A 21,946-nucleotide genomic window follows, 5' to 3' on the forward strand; every position below is an offset into this window, starting at 1 on the left:
TCTCAGCGGGACAGCGTCTGCAGGCAGTGTTGAGGTCTAGAACAGGAGACTGGACAGGCCCAGGGCTCACTGCCCCGACCCTGTCCTCGTGGGCACACCTGGATGACACAGTGGAGAATCGGTCCCCCAAGGGGCCCCCAGCTGAGAGACCAGTTAGGGACCTGAGCTCCTACACAAAGACAGACTTCTTCTTTGCAATTATTGAGTGGCCCTCAGTAATAATTTCTATAGAAACAACAGAATATTTTCTCTATCAGTTTTCAAACTGTTGTGTTGGTTCCCTAGCCTCGTGCAAGGATTACTTAGTTTTTTTAACCATTATAAGCACATGAATTTAAATATATTTATATTTTTTAACTCCTGATGTTATTGTTCTTATTGGTTATCAAATTATCCCATATTGGACCAGATAAAACCGTAGTTAAATATTTGATGCAGGTTTTCTAGACTTTGAAAAAATGGACACATTTAAATATGTAAATATAAAATTATATGAAAGATTTTTTTCGTGAGAGTTTTAATCAGCACTGGAAACGGGCACTCTGATATGGGGGCAGGTGTCCCGGGCAGCACTTAACTGCCATGCCAGTACCTGCCCCAAAGCTGGGCCTGTTAAGGTTTCCTTATCGATGGAACCATACTGCACCTGGTCTTTGGGCTTGGCTTCCTGCACTTAGCATAGCATTTTTCACACTTGCCTCTTTTCCTGTATTGCTTTTTCCTTTTTATTGCTGAGTAACAGTCTACTTAGGCATGTTGTTTTTCATTTAAAAATATAAACATCTTTCCATGGCCAAAGGTCCCTATTGTAGGATTCTAATCCTATGAAATCTGAAACAGGTGAGCCTTTGGAGACAGGAGATGAGTGGTCACCGGGGCTGGGAGCTGGGCAGGGACTAAGATGGCCACAAAGAAACACTTTCTCGGGTGATGGAAATGGGCCAGAATTGATCACAGGGCTAGATATACAATTCCATAAATTTGCTAACAGTCATTCATTTAGAGTAGGGGAATTTCACTGCGTCTGTCATACTAGAATATGTGTGTTCACGTGGAGAGCTCTTTGTGAGGTAGAAGTCCTGTGCAGTTACAGCGTCCTGGTGAGTGAATGTTCTCTGATTGACAAGGCACTCCCTGGAGGGCACCCAGCTGTGTGCGGGTGCTGCTCCCACAGCTCTGCAGGGCACACCTGTGCCTCTGTTGGGCTAAATGCCAAGAAATCAAACTGCAGGACAAGGGGTGGGCATAGGTTGTGTTTTTGTTTTATTTTTCCATTTTCATTTATTTGAAAGGCAGAGAGAGAGAGATCTGTGTGCTGGTTCACTCCCCCAAAATACCCACAAGAGACAGGGCTGGGCCAGGCTGAAGCCTGGAGCCTGGAACTCAGTCTCTTACGTGGGTGACAGGGACCCAATTACTTGCACCCTCACCTGCTGCCCCCCAGAAGCTGGGACTGGGAGTGGAGCTGGGACTCGGACACAAGACTGATGTGGGATGTAGGCATCCCAACCAGCATCTTTACCACCGGGGCGAGCACCCACCCCTTCAATTTTTATTTATTTGAGAAGCAGAAGCAGGGAGGTTCACACCCCCTCCCAGCGGCTCCCAATGGACTGGGTTGGACTAAAGCCAGGAGCAGGAACTCCATCCAGGTCTCCCGTGAGGGTATCAGGAACCTCATTTCTTGAGCCATCATCACTCTGCCCATCTCTTTCCCCACCCCCACCCCCACCCTCCGGAGTCCACATTAGCAAGAAGCTGCAGTCAAGAGACTGAGATGGGTTTCAAAGCCAGGTGTTCCAGTATGGGATGCTGGCACCTTAACCAGCGTCTTAACTCCTGGGACAATGCCCACCACGTGATGCTAAATCATTGTGAATGAAAGTGAGCTATTTCATCAAGCTTTCACAGTTCTCCCTTCTGTTTTTTTTTTTTTTTTTTTTTTTTGACAGGCAGAGTGGACAGTGAGAGAGAGACAGAGAGAAAGCTCTTCCGTTTACCATTGGTTCACCCTCCAATGGCCGCCGCGGTAGGCGCGCTGCGGCCAGCGCACCGCGCCAATCCGATGGCAGGAGCCAGGTGCTTCTCCTGGTCTCCTGTGGGGTGCAGGGCCCAAGCACCTGGGCCATCCTCCACTGCACTCCCTGGCCACAGCAGAGAGCTGGCCTGGAAGAGGGGCAACCGGGACAGAATCCGGCGCCCCGACCGGGACTAGAACCCGGTGTGCCGGCGCCGCAAGGTGGAGGATTAGCCTAGTGAGCCGCGGCGCCGGCTTTTTTTTTTTTAAATGTATAATTGAGATAGAATTTATGTACCATACAGTTTACCTATTTAAATTATACAATTGAATGGCTTTTAGTATATTCAGAGATTGGTATATCCATTACTGTAATAAATTCTAGAGCACCTTTATCACCCCTCAAATGACCAGACACCCTTTAACTGTCACCCGTTTTATAAAAAGGTTTATTCATTTGAAAGGCAAAGTAACAGAAGGGGAGACACACACACACACACACAGAGATCTCCCATCCTGTGGTTCACTCCTCAAATGCTCACAACTGCTGGGACTGGGCCAGGCTGAAGCCGAGAGCTGGAACTCCATTTGGTTCTCCCACATGAGTGCAGGAACACAAGCACTTGAGCCACCATCTGCTGCTTTCCCAGGCACATTAACAGGAAGCTGGATCAGAAGTAGAGTAGCCAGGACATGAACCAGGCACTCTGATGTGGGATGGGGGCATCCAAGCAGCAGCTTAACGTCCTACGCCACAGCACCTGCCCTAACTGTTCCCCTTTAACTCCCCTCCGGCATCTGGAAGTCTGTAATCCACTTTCTTGCTTTTGTTTTTGTTTCTGTTTTTGTTTTTTGACAGGCAGAGTGGATAGTGAGAGAGAGAGAGAGAGAGAAAGGTCTTCCTTTTTGCCGTTGCTTCACCCTCCAATGGCCGCTGTGGCTGGCACATCGTGTTGATCCGAAGCCAGGAGCCAAGCGCTTCTCCCGGTCTCCCATGCGGGTGCAGGGCCCAAGCACTTGGGCCATCCTCCACTGCCTTCCCAGGCCACAGCAGAGAGCTGGCCTGGAAGAGGGGCAACCGGGATGGAATCCGGCGCCCCAACCGGGACTAGAACCTGGTGTGCTGGCGCCGCAGGTGGAGGATTAGCCTGTTAAGCCATGGCTCTGGCCCACTTTTTTTTTTTTTTTTTTCTGACAAGCAGAGTGGACAGTGAGAGAGACGGAGAGAAAGGTCTTCCTTTTTGCCGTTGGTTCACCCTCCAATGGCCAGCGTGCTGCAGCCGGCGCACCACACTGATCCGATGGCAGGAGCCAGGTGCTTCTCCTGGTCTCCCATGGAGTGCAGGGCCCAAGCACTTGGGCCATCCTCCACTGCACTCCCAGGCCATAGCAGAGAGCTGGCCTGAAAGAGGGGCAACCGGGACAGAATCCGGCGCCCCGACTGGGACTAGAACCCGGTGTGCCGGCGCCACAAGGCGGAGGATTAGCCTATTGAGCCACAGTGCCGGCAATGTAATCCACTTTCTATCTCTGGATTTGCTGGGTATTTCATAGAAATGGAATTGTACACTATGGTCCTTTGTGTGTGGCTGCTTTTACTTAGCATAATTAGGTTTCTTTTTTATTTTTATTATTTTTTAAACATTATTTTACTTAAGAGGCAGAGTTATAGGCAGAGAGAGGTCTTCCATCTACTGGTTCATTCCCCAAATGGTCGGAGCTGGGCTGATCTGAAGCCAGGAGTTGGGAGCTTCTTCCAGCTCCCATGTGAGTGCAGGGGCCCAAGCAGCAGGAGTGGATTGGAAGTGGAGCAGCTGGGATCTGAACCGGTGCGCATATGGGATGTTGGCACTGCAGACAGATGCTTAACCTACTATGCCATAGCACTAGCCCCAGCATAATTATATTTCTAAGGTTCAGCCATATTATAGCAGGCATCAGTACTTCATTCCTTTTTATGACTGAATAATATTCCACCCCGCGGATATACCACATTTTATATATCCTTTTATCCATTCATGAAAATGTTGGCTGTTTCCACTTTTGGGGCTATTCTAAATCATGCTGCTGTGAACTTCTATGTGCAAGTTTTGTTTCTGTTGAGTTTATCACTAGGACTGGAACTGCTGGATCGGATGGTAGTTCTGTGCTTGACCATTGGAGGCCTTCCCTTTGATTCTTGCAGTAACAGTAAGGCATGGGTGTCTTCCCGTGTCTACACTTCTTGCTTCTTAGCCACTGTGAGAATCGCAATTGCACATCCACTCCTGTGTCGATGGATATTGGTTATTTCTTGGTTTTTGCTATGATGGGCACCAATGCAAGTCCTTTTCTCAAGGGCTTTTGCATAGTTTCTGTTCTCTGACAACATAAATGACACAGCAGGCCATTTCTGTGGATTGTAGCCCTCCAACGTGGCCAGGGGAAAGCCTTTTCTGTCTTTAAGGCCTGTTTCCACCCGATTCTGACCCTGTCACCATATTCTGCAGGGGACCAACCAGGCACCATGGCGCAGAAGGGCCAACTCAGCGACGATGAGAAGTTCCTCTTTGTGGACAAGAACTTCATCAACAGCCCCGTGGCCCAGGCCGACTGGGTGGCCAAGAGGCTGGTGTGGGTCCCTTCGGAGAAGCAGGGCTTCGAGGCGGCCAGCATCAAGGAGGAGAAGGGGGATGAGGTGGTCGTGGAGCTGGTGGAGAATGGGAAGAAGGTCACGGTGGGCAAGGATGACATCCAGAAGATGAACCCGCCCAAGTTCTCCAAGGTGGAGGACATGGCAGAGCTGACGTGTCTCAACGAGGCTTCCGTGCTGCACAACCTGAGGGAGAGGTACTTCTCCGGGCTCATCTACGTGAGTATCTGCGGCAGCTGGCTCCCTTTTCCGGGCTGCCTGCTCCTGTGTGGAAGGGAGGGGCTCAGAAATCTGTTTGGAGTTCGGGGTTAGGGACTGAAGATGCTGTCACGTGAGATGGCGTGCTGGGGATGGGTTCTCATCTCCACAGAACAAGCCATGTTGCCCCGTGAAGCCTCAGTCTTCCTGTCTTTGCAATGGGAGCAATCACTGTCACCGGTACAGGGGATGTGTAGAGTCTTTGAACAAATATAGCAGGTCTGCAACAAATTCATGGAAAACGCAGCCAATTTCAGAAATGCTCTTGGCACCCAAACAAGCTTATCTTTTTGTTTTGTTTTCCATGAACTTTTTTTATTTTTTAATTTTTTGACAGGCAGAGTGGACAGTGAGAGAGAGAGACAGAGAGAAAGGTCTTCCTTTGCCATTGGTTCACCTTCCAATGGCCGCCGCGGCCGGCGCACCACGCTGATCTGAAGGCAGGAGCCAGGTGCTTCTCCTGGTCTCCCATGCGGGTGCAGGGCCCAAGGACTTGGGCCATCCTCCACTGCCTTCCCGGGCCATAGCAGAGAGCTGGCCTGGAAGAGGGGCAACCGGGACAGAATCCGGCGCCCCGACTGGGACTAGAACCCGGTGTGCCAGCGCCACAAGGTGGAGGATTAGCCTAGTGAGCCGCGGCACTGGCCTTCCATGAACTTTTGACAGTAACCTCATGGGCAGAGTGCCGCGGAGTGAGACACACACTCAACAAGTCTTGATGATGTCATTCCTCGCATGGCCTCCTGGGAAAAGGGCTGGTGCATCCTGGCAGCCTGAGGATCTGCTCAGATTTCTCAGAGGCCTTTTCTGTCCCCAGTGGGAGCACCCGGATGGCATCCTGGGTACCTCGGGGTTGACAGTGTTGGTTGGAGAGAACTAAAACTGTACCATCCAATGTGGTAGCCGCTGGCCACTTGGGGCCAACTACATTGGGATTTTAATAAATTGTTGTGCATTTAAAAATGCATTGTTTTCAGTTGTGCTGGCCATACGTGCCCAACAGCCACCTGTGGATAGCAGGTGTATTGGATAGCATAGGTCTAGAACATTCCATCATCAAAGTTCTGTTGGATGGCCTGGCCCGAAAGATGGGAAGAGCAGCTCTCAGTGACTTGGGTTCTCAAGGGCTTGAACCAGCTCCCCATACCATAGCCCCTAGAAGGGCATAAATGTCCCCCTGATGTCAGACAGAGGGTGGAGGTCCCACAGCCCAGCCTTTGTCTGCCTTTCATTTCTGAAAGGACCTCCTAACCCGTCGGATAAGTTAACCTCCTGTCCCTGAACTGCACTTCTGTTCCCGACAGTCGGATGTGCTGGGTTCCTTCGCAAAATCAGGGCAGCTGTTGCCCCCATCACCGTGTCCTTTGGCGCTTGCCTTCCTCTCACAAGAGAAGGAGCCCTTTCCTTCTCCGATCACCTGCTACCAATTTTTTTCCTAATCCGGAGAATGAGGCACATCCCATATGGGAGACCTGGCAAACTCAGGGAAGCATAGCACACTCTGAAGTCAGTCCTCACCCAGAGAACTTGCTGAGAACGGAGTGTGTTGGCCGATCGAGAGGCTGCCGTGCCTGGCCCTAGCGACTTTGTCTCGTTCCCAAGTCCGTGTCGGTGCTGGGCATTTCTCCATCTCAGCCCCCAGCATGCCCTTGCAGGGCTGTGCGGCCTGTCACAGGACTGTGCCATTGTCCACTCTCCTTAAGGATATTTTGGAAGAGGTTGTAGTGGCTTTTTATGGGTAAAGCCTCTGCCTGCAGTGCTGGCAAGCCATAGGGGTGCTGGTTCGAGACCCAGCTGCTCCACTTCCGATCCAGCTTTTCTGTGGCCTGGGGAAACAGTGGAAGATGGCCCCGGTCCTTGGGCCCCTGCACTCATGTGGGAGACCTGGAATAAGATTCTGGCTCCCAGCTTTGGATTGGTCCAGCTCTGGCTGTTGTGGTCATCTGGGGAGTGAACCAGCAGGTAGAAGACCTTTCTCTTTCTCTCTCTCCTTCTGCCTCTCTGTAACTCTGACTTTCAAATAAATCTTAAATTTATTTTTTAAAAGATTTAAAAAAAATATTTGAAAGGCAGAGTGATGAGGAGACAGATCTTCCACCTGCTGATTTAATCTCTAAATGGCCCTAACAGCCAGGGCTGGGCCAGGCTGAAGCCAGGAGCCAGAAACTCCATCCGAGTCTCCAACGTGGGTAGTAGGGATTAAGCACTTGGTCCATCTCCTGCTGCCTTGCTAGGCACTCCAGCAGCAAGCTGGGTTGGAAGCAAAGTAGCTAGGACTAGAACTGACACTCCAGTAGGAGAAGTTGGTGTCGCAAAGGGCAGCTTACCTTCTGGGCCACAGCACCAACCCCTGTGTGGCTTTTTAAGAGCCAAGTAGGTCGGTGAGTGACTCAGACCTATGAAATATCTCCTCCGAGCCTGGTACTCTGCCCTGATTACCACACCATTAACTCATTTAGTCAACACCATGTTAAATAAGATTGTCCCATTTTACAGGTCAGCAAGCCGAGACCCAGAGGGGTCAACTCCTTCTTTATTTCCCTGACTGAGCCAGGGGAATCCCTTTTGTCCGTGGCCTTCCTTGTTGGGGAGTATTATGGACCCCGGGGGGATGGTGATACTTGGGACATTTCTGAGGACCCCGGTTTGAGCTCCTTGGGGCTGAGGTCTCCCATCGAGACGGGAAGCTGGGGCCAGGCTCATGTATCCGGTTCACCTGTTGCCCTCCAACACAGGGTTGGAGCTCAAAATAGAAATTAGGAAAAAAAAAAATGAGGGGCTTAGGTAGGTCCCGAGATGCAAAATATCTTCTGACAGGGAATTAAATCCTGAATCAAAGCTTTAAATTCCTGCTTACACTTCTCTGCACAGATCAGATTAAACCCCAGGCAGCCTTGTGACCACGTGCCTGCTCCTGTCATGTTCCTTTCTGGTCAATTTCATTGCTTCATGCCCGCCATTGGGCTTGGTGGAGAAGATGGAGAACAGAAGGGGACAGGAAGTTACTCTGCAAGCCCCTCATGATAGAATGACGGGCTCCCTTTAGCAGGTCGGTGGCCGGTGATGCCAAGTCCCCAGCAAAGGCAACCGGCCACACCTGGCTTTGACCTTGGAGAGTGGGAGGGAATTTTCCTCTGTGTTCCGCAGGCCCCCTGCATGGCTGGGGCCTTGAGAAAGCCCTGGCCGACCGCTTGTCCTCTTGGATCTGGAAGCGCCCACAGAAGCCAGAGGGCCTGTCTGCTTGTCTTAGTTTGGCACACTTGGCGCATCCATGACTTGCCTGGGTGCCGCAGGTCCTTGGGTTTGCACGCGGGCTGGGGGTGTAGCTCTCAGGCCAGGCTGGAGGCTCCCCGCCCCTGCGGATGCTGTTATTGACTGCGCTTTTTCTGCCTAGAATTTTTTCAGGGACCGCCTCTGACCCTGGCATTTTGCTGGGGAAGGTGGACAAATGTGTGGGCCTCTTTCTGGGTGCTGTCCCGAGCCCTGCCCAGCCCACTTGCTCCTTGGTGACACCAGTAATAGGGAAGCTGGTATCCCGCGCTGCAGACCGGGGTGACCAAGGCAGAGAGGGCACACACATGGGGAGGGGGCTAGCTTCAGACTCTGGTCTCTCTGCCTGTGAAAGCGTGTGTTCCCTCCCCTGCTGTGGGCTGCCCCGAGCCTGCTGGATGAGCAAGCCTAGGAGGTCAAGCCACAGCTGACCTGATGCCAGTCTGTCAATCCAGCACACGTGGGTGGGTGCCAGGGAGCCTGACCGCCTCGGGAGGATTTCGGGGCAGTGGGAGCCCATGCAGTCTGGCTGGGTGGACACGGGACTGCTTTCTGTTGGACCCTCAAAAGCACGTGCTGCCCTCCTCCACCAGGTCAGAGCCCACGACTGGTCCAGAATTTACTCTAAGAGTTTAGGCTGACATTTTATCATGGCTGAGGGCCGGGCAGCTGGGGACAGTCTGGGCACGCTGTTGGCTTTGAGTTGGACCAGCTTTCAGCTCACAGCAGGAAGGACTCTAAGCTTTTAGGAAGGTTTCTTGAGCACCTACTAGGTGCTAGGCTGGAGACTGTGAGCTGCTGGCTCAGACAGAGTGATTTTTTTTTTTTAAATTGAGTTAATTTTCTATATATATATATATATATATATTTTTTTTTTTTTTTAAGAAGGGAGGGTGTGTAGTGGCAAGAGAGAAACAGAAAAAAGAAAATCTTAGTTTCTGGCATTGTTTGAAACAGCAGAGGACCTGCCGCTCCAGGAGCCAGAGTGTGAGTGACAGTCCCTGTCAGGGGGCTGTGTGGTCTTTGGCCACAAGCCCCCTCCATCCCTGTTGTCTCCCGGGACCTGGGAGTGTGTGCTGGACGTCACCGACTCCTGCACCTGTTCTCACCCACACCTGGCCTGCCTCGCTCACGTCTTATCTGGTTTCCCATACGCTGGGCCCTTCCACCTCTGTGCCCAGCCTCAGGGGCTGCAAACAGCATGGTCCTGAGCAGGATGGACTTGGCCTCTTCTAGGTACAGGGCCCCACCCCCCATGGAGCCTAAGGACCATTTTTTTTTTTTTTTTCCGGTGCCCATTCCAGTTCTCACAAGAACAGGGGTCAGGAGCACTCTTCCTGCCACACTTCTACAAGTGATGGCTTTTTTCCTTCTTAGTGACCTGGCCCAGCCCTCTTCTCTGTCCCTGCAAGGGGCCAGAGGTGCCGGTCACTGCACAGGGCCCTGCAGAGTGGAAAGAAAACAGGGCTACAGGCTGCTCCTTGCTGAGCTCCAAATTAGCCCCGGGGTCGTTCAAGTTGTCAGGCTTCAAGGAGTGCCAGCAAGTTCCTGGAAAATAGAATTCAAGGCTAAGGTCTTGTTGGGTTTGTTTGTTTACTTATTTATTTTTTGGGTGCAAAAAGTTTATGAAAAACACATCTTGTGAAAAAACCATGAGTGGAATTCAAATTTGTTTGCACCCAAATACATTTCTCTTTTCATTCCATTTTCCCACAAACGTTTTGAAGTGCCCTTGTTCAAGCATCTCCACCCGAAGACCCTATGAGGACATCTAAAAATAAGTCAGCACAGCACAAATCGGAGTTCCTCCCTCCGCCTTTGGGCCCTAGCCCCTCCCTGGAGGCGAACATGATTTACAGGGTCACGGGTGCAAATGCCCACATGGACGTTTGCATGACATTTGCAATGACAAGAAGGAAAAATCGCTCCTGTGGCTTTCCTCCCTGAGCTTTTCTGTTACACTTTATTTTTTAAAAGATTTATTTGAATGGCAGAGTTAGAGAGGCAGACAGATCTTCCATCTGCTGGTTCACTCCCCAAATGATCGTGATGGCTGGAGTTGGGCCGATCTAAAGCCAGGAGCCAGGAGCTTCTTCCAGGTCTCCCACATGGGTGTAAGGGGCCCAAGGACTTGGGCCATCTTCTACTGCTTTCCCAGGCATAGCCGAGAGCTGGATCAGAAGTGGAGCGGCTGAGATTCGAATCGGTGCCCTTATGGGGTGCCGGCACTGCAGGCAGCCGCTACACCTTATTTTTGACTGTTTCTGTGTCAGTTTGTAACAATGTAGCTGTCTTTTCAAGAGGCAGTATGTACAAATGCCGAGTTAAATAGTAAGCGTATGTAGGACTTTCCCTTCTCGTCCCAGCCCCTGCCAATCCTTCCCCCTCCTTAGAGAAGTTCTGGCCCTGGTGTCTTACGTGGCCCTCCAGTGAGGCCTCATACACAGGCAGGCAGTACAGAGCCCTTCCTGGGCCCAGGTGACAGTATCGGCCACACACTGGTGTGCATCTTGCTCTTTGCATCTGTATATTCGACCCACGGTTGGGGGTAGAGGTGGGCCGCTGTGCCCACCAGGCAGTGCCATCTCATGTAATGCGAGTGAACCATACTTAGTGAGCCCGTGCCCTGCTCGTGGATATTTAGGTTGTTTGTGGTCTCTTTGCCAGTCAAATCAAGGCTGTGACGACAGCGCATTCCTTGTGGGTCGTGGCTGTCTCCGGGCTGGCTGTTCGGAAAGCTCCGGCCCCATCATCTAACCTGGGCACAAAGGTGTGGTTAGCCAGCCTTTGTGGAGGAGGCTCAGGATCGGGTGCTGATGAGAGACAGAGCCGGGATTCCTCCCAGGCCCGCGGGTCTGAAAGCTCACTTTTCCTCCACCTTCCCTGCCTGTTGCCTGTGTCTTGCCCCGGCTCGAGGCCCTGCAGCTGGCCATATAAAGCATCAGAGAACAGCCCGAGTTGTTTCCTAATACGGGCCTGCTGGTGGCACCAGGCCCATAAGATGCCGGCTGGGACAGGAGGTGGGGACGTCAAAACCTCTGAACGTAACCAGCTGGAGAGGCACAGAAACACGGCTAGCTGGGGCTGGGCCGGGCTGGGGTCAGAGGGAACCAAGGTGGAGTGCCGGAGATGGAACAGGCAGACGCTGGAGCCCTGGAGCCTTGGCTTTGCAGAGAGAGGCTGCTGCCACCTGAGGCCTTCCCCTTGGTCTGGAAGCAGCAGAGATTCAGGTCTGCCTAGAAGCATGGATTAAGTGTTTGCTGTGTGCGAGGCAGCCAGAGAGGTGTTGCAGGCAACCAGGAGGACAGCTGGAGCTGGGAGGGGCAGGTGTGCCTTCCTGCTTTCTTGTGTTTGATTTAGCAAATATTTGCTGCATGCCTGCCCTGTGCCCAGCACGGTGCTGGGTGCTGAGGGATGTGGCAGCCTGCACCTCGTGGCCCGGAAGGTGGTGTTGAGACCGAGCACTGAATGAGGAGACAGGAGTGGCTCTGGGCACATCGGGGAAAAGTGTTCCAGGTGCAGGGAATAGCAGATGTGAAGGCTCCCGGGAATGAAGCTTTTGGTTGTGGTGAAACGAAGACTCTGATGTTGGCTGAGTGCCGACGGCATACCAGGCACCGTGCCGAGGGCTTTGAGTGTGGCCTCACGGCAGATCTGTGCAGGTGCAGGGGCTTTAGTCTGCCCCCTCCCCCCGCCCCCGTTCTGCACTTAAGGATAATTGAGGCTCAGAGAGGTGAACAGACTGGCCCAGGGCCACGCAGCTCTGCAGCCACCGAGCGAGGGCTCATTCCAGGCCCCCAGTGTCCCGCTCTGTTCCCTCAAGCACTCCCCTCCCAAGGGACTGGCTGCGGTGTCCTTGGGCAAAAGCAGTACCCACAGTCTAACAGGGCTGAGGCAGTGGGCATGGTCCCGCAGGAGCCGCAGGTGGAGTGGAGACCTGAAGAGGCAGGGCTTGCCATGACTCCTGATGGGGCACTCACTCTGAGAGGCCTCTGCTGGGGGTGGGACACAGATGAACAGGACCTGGTCTTGCTCTGGTTCATCAAGAATGGGCTGAGCACCTGCTGTGTGCAGAGCAAGACCTCCAGCCAAGAGATTAAGATAGGCTGCCTGCTCCCCACCAGTTCTGGGGAAGCCTTGTCCTTGGTTTGCCTCTCAGGCATTTAGCAAGCAATTGGGCATCGCCTACTGTATGCTGCTGGCGTGTGCTGCACTGAAGAGGAAGAAGGGGGGGCTCCCGGTTCCCAGGGCACTAATCAGGGCAGGTGTTGGCAGGATGTGGGGGAGGGGTAGCACCACGGAGGCCCAGCCCCTTCAGCTGGACCCTGCCTGCCTGTGCAAGCTTCCTGCCTGTTGCCACTGCTTCTGTCCTCCTCAAAGCCCCGGTGACGCCAGGCTGCTGGCAATTCACCCCCGCAGGCCCTCTCGGCGTCCTCCCCTGCCCCGGCCTCCAGTGCCTGCCCTACCTCCAGAGCTGCTACACAGCTTCCCGCCTGTAACACTCCGCGTGGGGCACAGCTTCCCTGCCCACCCCCAGCATGGGTCAGGGCCTTCTCCTCCATGCTCTCCTGGCCCTGTTTCTATCAAGTTCCCAGATGCACCTGTGACCCTTTGTGACTGACAAGTACTGTGAGGGCCAGAGCAATCGCTCACTGACTTATATCCAGCCGCTAACAGAGACTGGGTATGCAGTAGGTGCCCAATAAATGGCTGTGTGTTGACTGAAGTCATACCTTTTTTAGGGGAATAGTGCAAAGCTGGAAAGTTTACTCGATTCTTCTTTCCAGCAACGCTGTACCATGCAGAGTGCTGTCCAGGCTCCTGCCGTGACCGTTGTCACACATCATTGTCCCTCAATAAGCTGAACCCTGGAAGTCCTGCCCTCTCTCTAATCAGCTCCAGCTCTTCACTAAAAGCCATCTGAGAGCAGGCACCTGGCACAGTGTCCAGGACAGACGGACGGAGGGAGTGACCCCCAGGCACCGGCTGGATGTCTTCATAGGCAGCGCTCACACCTGACGTGGGCTGAGCCGCGCTCGGTGCTCTCAGGCTCTGGCTTGGTGACTTGGCTTCACCCTGCTGCTTGGTTTGCCCTGAGCGTAACTCAGCGATGGGGTCTTGGCTCCTCCTCCCTCGGTTGCGTCTCTGTGGGGTGGGAGGGAAGAGAGCCTGGCAGTACTGATCTTTACCTTTTGGGAAAGCGGTTCCAGCGGGACAGGTCGGAGCCTGCACCCCGAGCAGTGAGCTCAGCCGCAGGGAAAATGAGCCGTACAGAAGGGGCAGGAGCAAGGGTGATGGCGCCACATGGCGCGCAGTGCCCGGCGTGGCGGCCTGGCCCCTGTTCCCGCCACTGTCAGCTGCACCTGCTCCGATGCTAGGGCAGAGCCTCCAGGCTTTAAAAGATTCGGGGGACATACGTGTTACATACAGCTGACTGCCATGAGCATTTTAAAGGCCATGATGCCACCTCTCCACTGCCCAGCTTCAGGACATTTATAACCCAACAGGGAAACCCCTCGTCCATGAGGAGTCGCTGCCCATCCCCGCTCTCCGGCCCCTGGAAGCCATGGGTCTGTTTTTTCCGTCTCCATGGTTTGTCCTGCTCTGGAGGTGGACTACAGGGGCCATGGCCTCGGTGCCTGCATCTGTGGCTCCACTGCGTGTCTTCAAGGCTCAGCCTTGGTGTGGCAGGTGTCTGAGCTTGGTTTCCCTTTAAGTACAGCTGCATAGATACCCATTTTACAGATGAGGATGGGCTTAGAGGGGGAGCTCTGGGGTGGGCAGTTGGGAGAGTTGTCCGCTCTCACGATGCCTCTGGCCGCGTGGACAGGCGGCACCCTCGCCAGGCCTCGGTCTCCTGCCCAATGCCATGGGTAGTTGTGAGGAAGCAGTGAGGAGAGGCCTTCCAGGTGCTCGGGTCAGGTGCCGGGTACACAGTCGGTGCTTAATGGATGGTAGCTGTCATTTAAGGCGTGAAGCTCAGCTGTAGGTCTGGTGCTGATTTGAACCCAGAGCTATTTCAAACTGCATAGCTGGGAGCTATGAGGTTGGCCTAGAAATCCGGGTCTTGCCACTCATTCCTCCTTCCCTCTACCTGGAGCCCTAGGGAGGCCAAGGGCTTCCCGGTGTGATGCTGTGCCTCGGTTTCCCCATCTCTCAGAGGAGCAGATGGAGCCCGTGGCTCGCGCCGCGGTGGGTGTTACCGGGGCCTGGAAGTAAGCACGGCTCTCATTTGCAGACGTACTCCGGCCTCTTCTGCGTGGTGGTCAACCCCTACAAGCAGCTGCCCATCTACTCGGAGAAGATCGTGGACATGTACAAGGGCAAGAAGAGGCACGAGATGCCGCCGCACATCTACGCCATCGCCGACACGGCCTACAGGAGCATGCTGCAGGGTGAGTGGGCCTGGGGGCGACAGGGAGCCCGCGGGGAGCTGCGAGGGTCCTCCTCCCACACCCAGCCACCTCCGAGGAGCTGCCTGCTGTGCCCCGGCCCCTCCTGTCCGCCCGCCCGCCTGTGCCTCTTGCCAGGAATGCGGAGTTTGGCAGGCGCTGCTGGGGGACACAAGGCCTGTGACTGAAAAAGGGAAAAAGCAACGGAGCAGCTGAGCTGGCCTGGGAGAGGGAGGAGGGCAGACGGCTTGGGCAAATACGGGCATGGGCCCGCTCCGGCTCTGGGGCTCTCGGCTCTCCGGCCGGGCCCCCGTTGGGAAAGGAAGGGATGGGCTTGGATCACAGCCCAGCGGGATCTGAGTTTGTACCCATCTGTGCCTGACTCCTGTGGGACTGTGGACAGATGTCTTGTCTTCTCCAGCCTCAGTTTGCTCATCTCTAAGAGGGGGTGACAGTGTCATCTCACAGCTTGTTGTCAAGGTCGCCAATGCCTGTTCCCCAATTTAAGACCCTTGATTGTCACCCTCACAGATGTTGCATTACAGGCAGAGTATCCTTAGCCGAAATGCTTGGGACCAGAAGTGTTCGAGATTTGGGATTTGGGAATATTTGCATTTGTGTAGTGAGATACCTGGGAGGTGAGACCGAGGTCTAAATACAAAATTCATTCATGTTTCCCATATGCCTTATACCAGCAGGGGATTTTCTTCGATAATCTTAGTAATTTTGTGTACAAAACAAGGTTTCGTCATGTGGGAATTCCACTTATATCATGACCATCCTTAAATGGTTTCAGATTTCAGTTTTCAGATTAGAGATGCCCAACCTGTATCATCACTACTGTTAATAAACATTTTTTAAAAAATTTATTTATTGAAAGTCCATTAGAGAGACAGATCATCCATCTGCTGTTTCACTCCCCAGATGGCTGCTACGGCCAGGGTCGAGCCAGACTGAAGCCAGGAGCTCCATCCAGGCCTCCCACATGAGTGCAGGGGCCCAAGGACGCAGACTGTCCTCTGCTGTTTTCCCAGGCACATTAGCAGGGAGCTGGATCACAAGTGGAGCAGCCGAGGACTGGAACTGGCGCCCGTATGGGATGTCAGCGTTGCAGGCAGTGACTTTACTTGCTACACCACAACGTTGGCCCTGTTAGTAAACATTTTGATTGAGGTCCAGCAAGAGATACAAGGAGTAGAGTATAAAAAGTGTGCTCATAATTTATAAAGTGTACAGCTTGAAATTAAGTTTAAAACCATTTTAAATGTACTGTTTTATCTATCTGAGAGGCAGAGAGACAGAGACCCTCCATCTGCTGGTTCACTCCCAAAAAGCATGCAACAGCTTGGGGCTGGCCCAGCTCACTTTCTGGCTAGGAACCAGGAACTCCATCCAGTTCTCCCACACGGGAGGCAGCCCTTGAGCCATTGCCTGCTGTCTCCTGGGGTTCACACTAGCAGGAGTTAGAATTCAGGGTGCAGCTGGGACTCAAACCCATGCACCCTGTTAGAGGACATGGGCCTCCTGAGTGGCATATTAACTGCTAGGCTAGATGCCTGCCCCTTGTACGGCTCACTTTTTGTATGTCTACAGAGGTTCAATCCCAGCCCAGACCAGGATGTGAAATGTTTTCAGAAATGTCTCCCTCATGTCTTTTCCCAGTTGGTGCCTCTTTCTATACTCGCTCCAAAGTAACTGTGTTCTGACTCGTGTCACCATCGGTTTGTCTGCCTGTTCCTGAACGGCATGGCGATGACATCTTTGACATCCTTGTATTTTCTGCTTAATATTTTTTCCCAAACTGCTTCAGACAAAGCAAAGCCCAGCAGTATCCTGCTAAGGGCATGGATTCCAGAGCAGGGCTGCTCTGTCGCTCACAAGCTGTGTGACCTTGGGCAAGCAATCTGGGCTCTCTGTGCATCTGTGTCCTCCTGTGTAAGATTGTATACCCCTGACCTGCCTACCCTGACATGGCACTTACTGAGTTACCATGTCTAAAGTGTTTGGAACAGTGCCTAGCACTCAGTAAATACTAAGTATAAATTGTGACAGGTGGAGTGTCTCATATCCAAAGAATCTGAAATGCTACAAAATCTAAAACATTTTAAACACTGAGATGATGTCACAAGTGGAAAACTCCACACCCTGAAACTTTGTCTCATAATTATTTATGTTTTAAAAAAGTGTTTGAGAGGCCTGAACTGTGCTGTAGTAGGTTAAGCCTCTGCCTGTGACGCCAGAATCCCACATGGGTGCCAACTGCTGTGAGTCCCGGCTGCTCCACTTCCAATCCAGCTCTCTGCTGTGGCCTGGGAAAGCAGTGGAAGATGCCCAAGTGCTTGGGCCCCTGCACCTGTTGGGAGACCTGGAAGGGTCTCCTGGCTCCCACTTTTGGATAGCCCTGACTCCTGCCGTTTCGGTCATCAGAGGTGTGAATGAGCAGATGGAAGACTCTCTCTCTCTCTTTCTCTGTTGCTCCCTCTCTCTGTAACTGTGCCTCTCAAATAAATATTTGAGAACCTATATAGATAGATAGATAGATAGATAGATAGATAGATAGATTAGATAGAGACAAATTATTTTTTAAAGATTTATTTATTTTTATTTGAAGGTCAGAGTTACAACAGAGAGGAGATGCAAAAATAGAGGGGGGCAATCTTCTATCTGCTGGTTCACTCCCCAACTGGCCGCAACAGCTAGAGCTGAGCTAATCTGAAGCCAGGAACCAGGTGCTTCTTCCAGATCTCCCATGTGGGTGCAAGGGCCAATTGTAAGTAGAGCAGCCAGGACACAAACCTGCACCCATATGGGATGCCGGCATTACAGGCGGTGGCTTTACCCACTACGTCACAGTGCTACGGCCCCAGGTAGATAGATTAAATATAGATATAGATAGACAAAGAGATAGACAGACTCCACCTGCTGTTTTGCTCCCCAGATGCCTTCAATGGCCAGGGCTGGGCTAGAGCTTAAGCCAGGATTAGGAATTCAACTTGGGTCTCCCATGTGAGTGGCAGGAATCCAGCTACTTGAAACGTCACTGCTGCCTCCTGGGGTGTGCATTAGCAGGAAGCTGGAGTTGGAAGCAGAGTTGGGAACTGTACCCAAGCACTCTGGTACAGGACGTGGGTATCTTAACCATTAGGCTAAACACCTGTTGTATTTCATTATTATTTAAAACCCTGTATACAGTTACTCACAAACTATATGCATAAGGTATACATGAAACATAAATGAATTTCATGTTTAGTCTTGGGTCCCAGTCTCAAGATATCTCATTATGCAGACTCAAATATTCCAAATCTGAAACACCTCTGGTCCCGAGCCTTTCAGATCGGGGACATTCAACCCATGTTATCATCGTGCGTGAAACCAGTTACGCATTTTTCTTGTGTTTGCTGAGAAGAATACTTAACTGTTAAAATAAGAACTATTAATCTAGACACTCCTAAAATGACCTCGTCACACTTCCAGGGTGTGTGGGATGTGGGGTACTTACTGTGCCTTGAGCAAGGCCTGGCGTGATAAGAGCTCGAGAGTGAGACGTTGGTTAGCGTGGGGCTGCTTCTGGCTTCTATCAGGGTAGCGTTTCAGATCCCCCAGAACAGCCACCCCCGAGCCCGACACAGGACCAGGAAGTCAGAACAAGTCCACCGGGCCAGGTGGGGACGGCAGGGAACAAGGAAACACAGCCTCCTATACAGGGGTGGCTGAGCCCTGGAGTAGGGTAGGAATTGGGAGTCGCCAGGTTCTAGAAGGTTCCAAGGGTATCCAGGTGTGCCCAGGAGTAGTACTCCAACCAGGGTAGAGGGGCTCAAGTGGACGTGCCCCAGAGGCAGTCAGACTCCACGGAGAGGCTCAGCCATGGACCAGCCCAAGTGTGGGGCTACCACAACCTGCACAGAGCAGCAGATGGAGACTTGTGAGGACGGCCGCGGGGTGAGGTCTTGGCTGTACAGCGATGGTCTTCATGTGGGCACTTGACAGGGCGCTTCAGGTGCCCCTTGGGACACCTGCATCCCGTAGCAGAGTCCTGGGTTCCTGTTCCAGCCCTGCTCCGAGTCCAGATCCCTGCTCAAGTGCACCTGGGAGGCTCGAGCAGTTTGATCTACTCCCACGTAGGAGACCAGATGGATTTCCAGGCTCCTGACTTTGGCCTGGCCTGGCCCTGGCTGTTGTAGGCGCTTGGGAAGTGAACCAGCAGATGGGAGATCTCTTTTTGTGTCTTTCTCTCTGCCTTTCAAATAAAATGAAAATCTTAAAATTTTCAGACACACACACACACACACTCACGAGTTCATAGAAAAAATTAAACTAGAAATATGGGTTTATTTTGGTGTAAAACTTTTTTTTTTTTTTTGACAGGCAGAGTGGATAGTGAGAGAGAGAGACAGAGAGAAAGGTCTTCCTCTTTGCCGTTGGTTCACCCTCCAATGGCCGCTGCGGCCGGCGCATCTCGCTGATCCGAAGCCAGGAGTCAGGTGCTTCTCCTGGTCTCCCATGGGGTGCAGGGCCCAAGCACTTGGGCCATCCTCCACTGCCTTCCCAGGCCATAGCAGAGAGCTGGCCTGGAAGAGGGGCAACCGGGATAGAATCCAGCACCCCAACCAGGACTAGAACCCGGTGTGCCAGCGCCACAAGGCGGAGGATTAGCCTGTTAAGCCACGGCGCCAGCCTATAAACATTTTTTAATTATGTATTTTTTCAGAAAACACATTTTCCATATATTATGAAAAGATTACACCAAAAAATTTTTAAAGATTTATCTTTATTTATTTGAAAGAATTAGAGAGGGGGTAGAGATACAGAAAAAGAGAGAGGTCTTCCATCGCTGGTTCACTCTCCAAATGGGCTCAACATCCAGGACTGGGCCAGGCCGAAGCCAGGAGCTTCATTCAGGTCTCTCATGTGGGTACAGGGGCCCAAGCACTTGGGCCATCTTCTACTGCTTTCCCAGATCCAATAGCAAGGTCCTGGATCGGAAGTAGAACAGCCGAGACTCAAACTGGCACCCATATGGGGAGCTTGCTTTGCAGGCGGTGGCTTAACTGGTTACTGCCACTACATGGGACCCCAAAAACTTTTTTTGCATCAAAAATAAACTGAAAGTTTTAACACCATTTTCCTCACAAGCATATGTCTGTTTCTAACTATTTGTATCTCCCCTGTGTGATCTCCCACCATGGCCAAGTATTTAGAAAGGGGTTCGTTCACCTCTCTGGGAAGCTGCAAATCACAAAGTGATGGTGTTCATATCATTTGAGCCCCCATTGTCTGAGCATTCATGAGCACTCTCTGATACTCGGTTCCGAATCCCTCGAACTCTGGTGTTTCCAGCGTCACTGGCTTTGGGAAGCGCTGCCTGCCTTGTTTCTCAAAGCTACCACTGCATTCTGAGTTCATATCCCGATGGTGGATGTGGACACCCCATGACCGGCAAGGGGAAGCCACTGAGTGGGAGGGTGACCGCAGGGCAGACCACAGAAGGGTGTTTCAGGGGCTTCTGGCTCCTGCTGTGGCTGGTTCATTGAAGGGCTAGTGTGGAGGGGAGAGCAGGTGTCAGAGTATGGGAGGAGCCAGTCCAGAGAGACCAACAGAAGACTGTGATGGGGAGCTTGGAGCTCAACCCACTGTTATTTGGGCCTACGAAAGGGACTTTCTGAGATGTCATTCAAGCCAAGCCCCTTGGGGGAGGGGTCAAGAGAAATAGGAATTTAAAAACCACACCTTATAGGGCCGGCGCCATGGCTCACTTGGTTAATCCTCTGCCTGCGGCACTGGCATCCCATATGGGCACTGGGTTCTAGTCCCGGTTGCTCCTCTTCCAGTCCAGCTCTCTGCTGTGGCCTGGGAGGGCAGTGGAGGATGGCCCAAGTGCTTGGGCCCTGCACCTGCATGGGAGACCAGGAGGAAGTACCTGGCTCCTGGCTTTGGATCGGCACAGCGCCGGCCATAGAGGCCATTGGGGAGTGAACCAACAGAAGGAAGACCTTTCTCTCTGTCTCTCTCTTTCATTGTCTGTAACTCTACCTGTCAAATAAAAAACACACACACACACACACACACCTTACACACATGTAAGTATAAATTATGTCACATTACTCTGAAGATTTTCCCCTACTTCTGTGTTTTTGTTGTTGTTGTTGTTGTTTTTGGGGGAAGATGATATATTCTGAATTAAAAGATAACGTTCTTTCAGCCCTGGATGTCAGTCCCCTAGTTCGCCTCTCCAAAGACAATCACGGTTTCTGGTTTATTACGTGTGTGGGGGATGGTGTGGGGGGGTTGCCTGTGTTAGCAGATACTCCCTGCAAATGGTAACATCCCATATGTACTGCACTGTACTTTGCTCGAGTGTTACATGTCAGTGTATATAGGAAGTCCTGCCCCCTTCCCTGTTTTTAAAGTTTTAATTATCATTAAAATTGTACATGCAAATAAGTCAAAATCAAATCATTATTCCTTGTTGTAAAATAGCTCTCTGCTTCTTCACCAGGAGAAATCATTATCTACCACTTGAACTGAATTTTTTATAATATTTACATCTATTTCTAAAAAACTTGATTATATTGCAGATACTTTGATTTGATTTTTTTTCTTCAGTTTTAGACCTTGCCTATTGACTTCTCACCATGAAAGCTAAAGGTTTAGTTTACTCCCTTGAATTGCTGGTATTGCATTATCCCAATGTATAAGTCTATTCATAGACTTTGAATACAGCTTTTACATTAATTTTGATAAGATCACATTCAAAGTTTATATTATTTTGACTATGTAAATACTATTTAGAGTTTTCATTACTAAGACTATATGGGTGTTATTCGAAGCTGAGTTCTACACTGTCTTTTGATTTCTTTTCCTGTATGACTTGTTCTTTTTCCTGGAGTTAGTAATTGCCTTTGTTTTTCCAACCTGGTTCTCCATGTACTTCATCAGTACCCTTTCTCCTTCTAACTTTGTTGATCTCCTCTTAATATGTCCAGACATGTACTAGGGATCATATTGCTATTCTTTCCTTGAGGGTGATTTCTACTAGAACCTTCTAACGTGCCTTGGCCCAATCTATGACTGGTAGATCTGGAATCTTTCTCCTCATCCTTGAAAGTCCTCACAGTGCTCTCATGGTAGAGTCCTTGTTTACCATTTTCCACGTCTTCTGCTTCCTTTATGTTCCTGTTTAAATGGAGCACCTTCTCTAGCAGGCTCTAAAGAAAGGATGTATTTTGATGTGTTAAGATGCATATATGAGGGGCCAGTGCTGTGGCACAGCAGGTTAAAGCCCTGGCCTGAAGTGCCAACATCCCATATGGGCACTGGTTCTAGTCCCGGCTACTCTTCTGATCCAGCTCTCTACTGTGGCCTGGGAAAGCAGTAGAA

At 51.6% G+C, this 21,946-nt stretch overlaps 1 protein-coding gene across 2 annotated transcripts in view; it reads left to right on the forward strand.

Moving 5' to 3' along the window:
- Nucleotides 1-21,946, forward strand: part of MYH11 (myosin heavy chain 11) — a 106,454-nt gene that overhangs the window by 12,900 nt on the left and 71,608 nt on the right. For both annotated transcript variants that reach the window (XM_062180504.1, XM_062180505.1), the window contains exons 2-3: nt 4,507-4,868; nt 14,416-14,572. In XM_062180504.1, the coding sequence (XP_062036488.1) occupies nt 4,524-4,868; nt 14,416-14,572 (502 nt within the window). In that variant the 5' untranslated portion in view covers nt 4,507-4,523. The remainder of the gene's footprint in view (nt 1-4,506; nt 4,869-14,415; nt 14,573-21,946) is intronic.

The sequence above is a fragment of the Lepus europaeus genome, chromosome 21, assembly GCF_033115175.1.
Source record: "Lepus europaeus isolate LE1 chromosome 21, mLepTim1.pri, whole genome shotgun sequence".
NCBI classification, from domain to species: domain Eukaryota; kingdom Metazoa; phylum Chordata; class Mammalia; order Lagomorpha; family Leporidae; genus Lepus; species Lepus europaeus.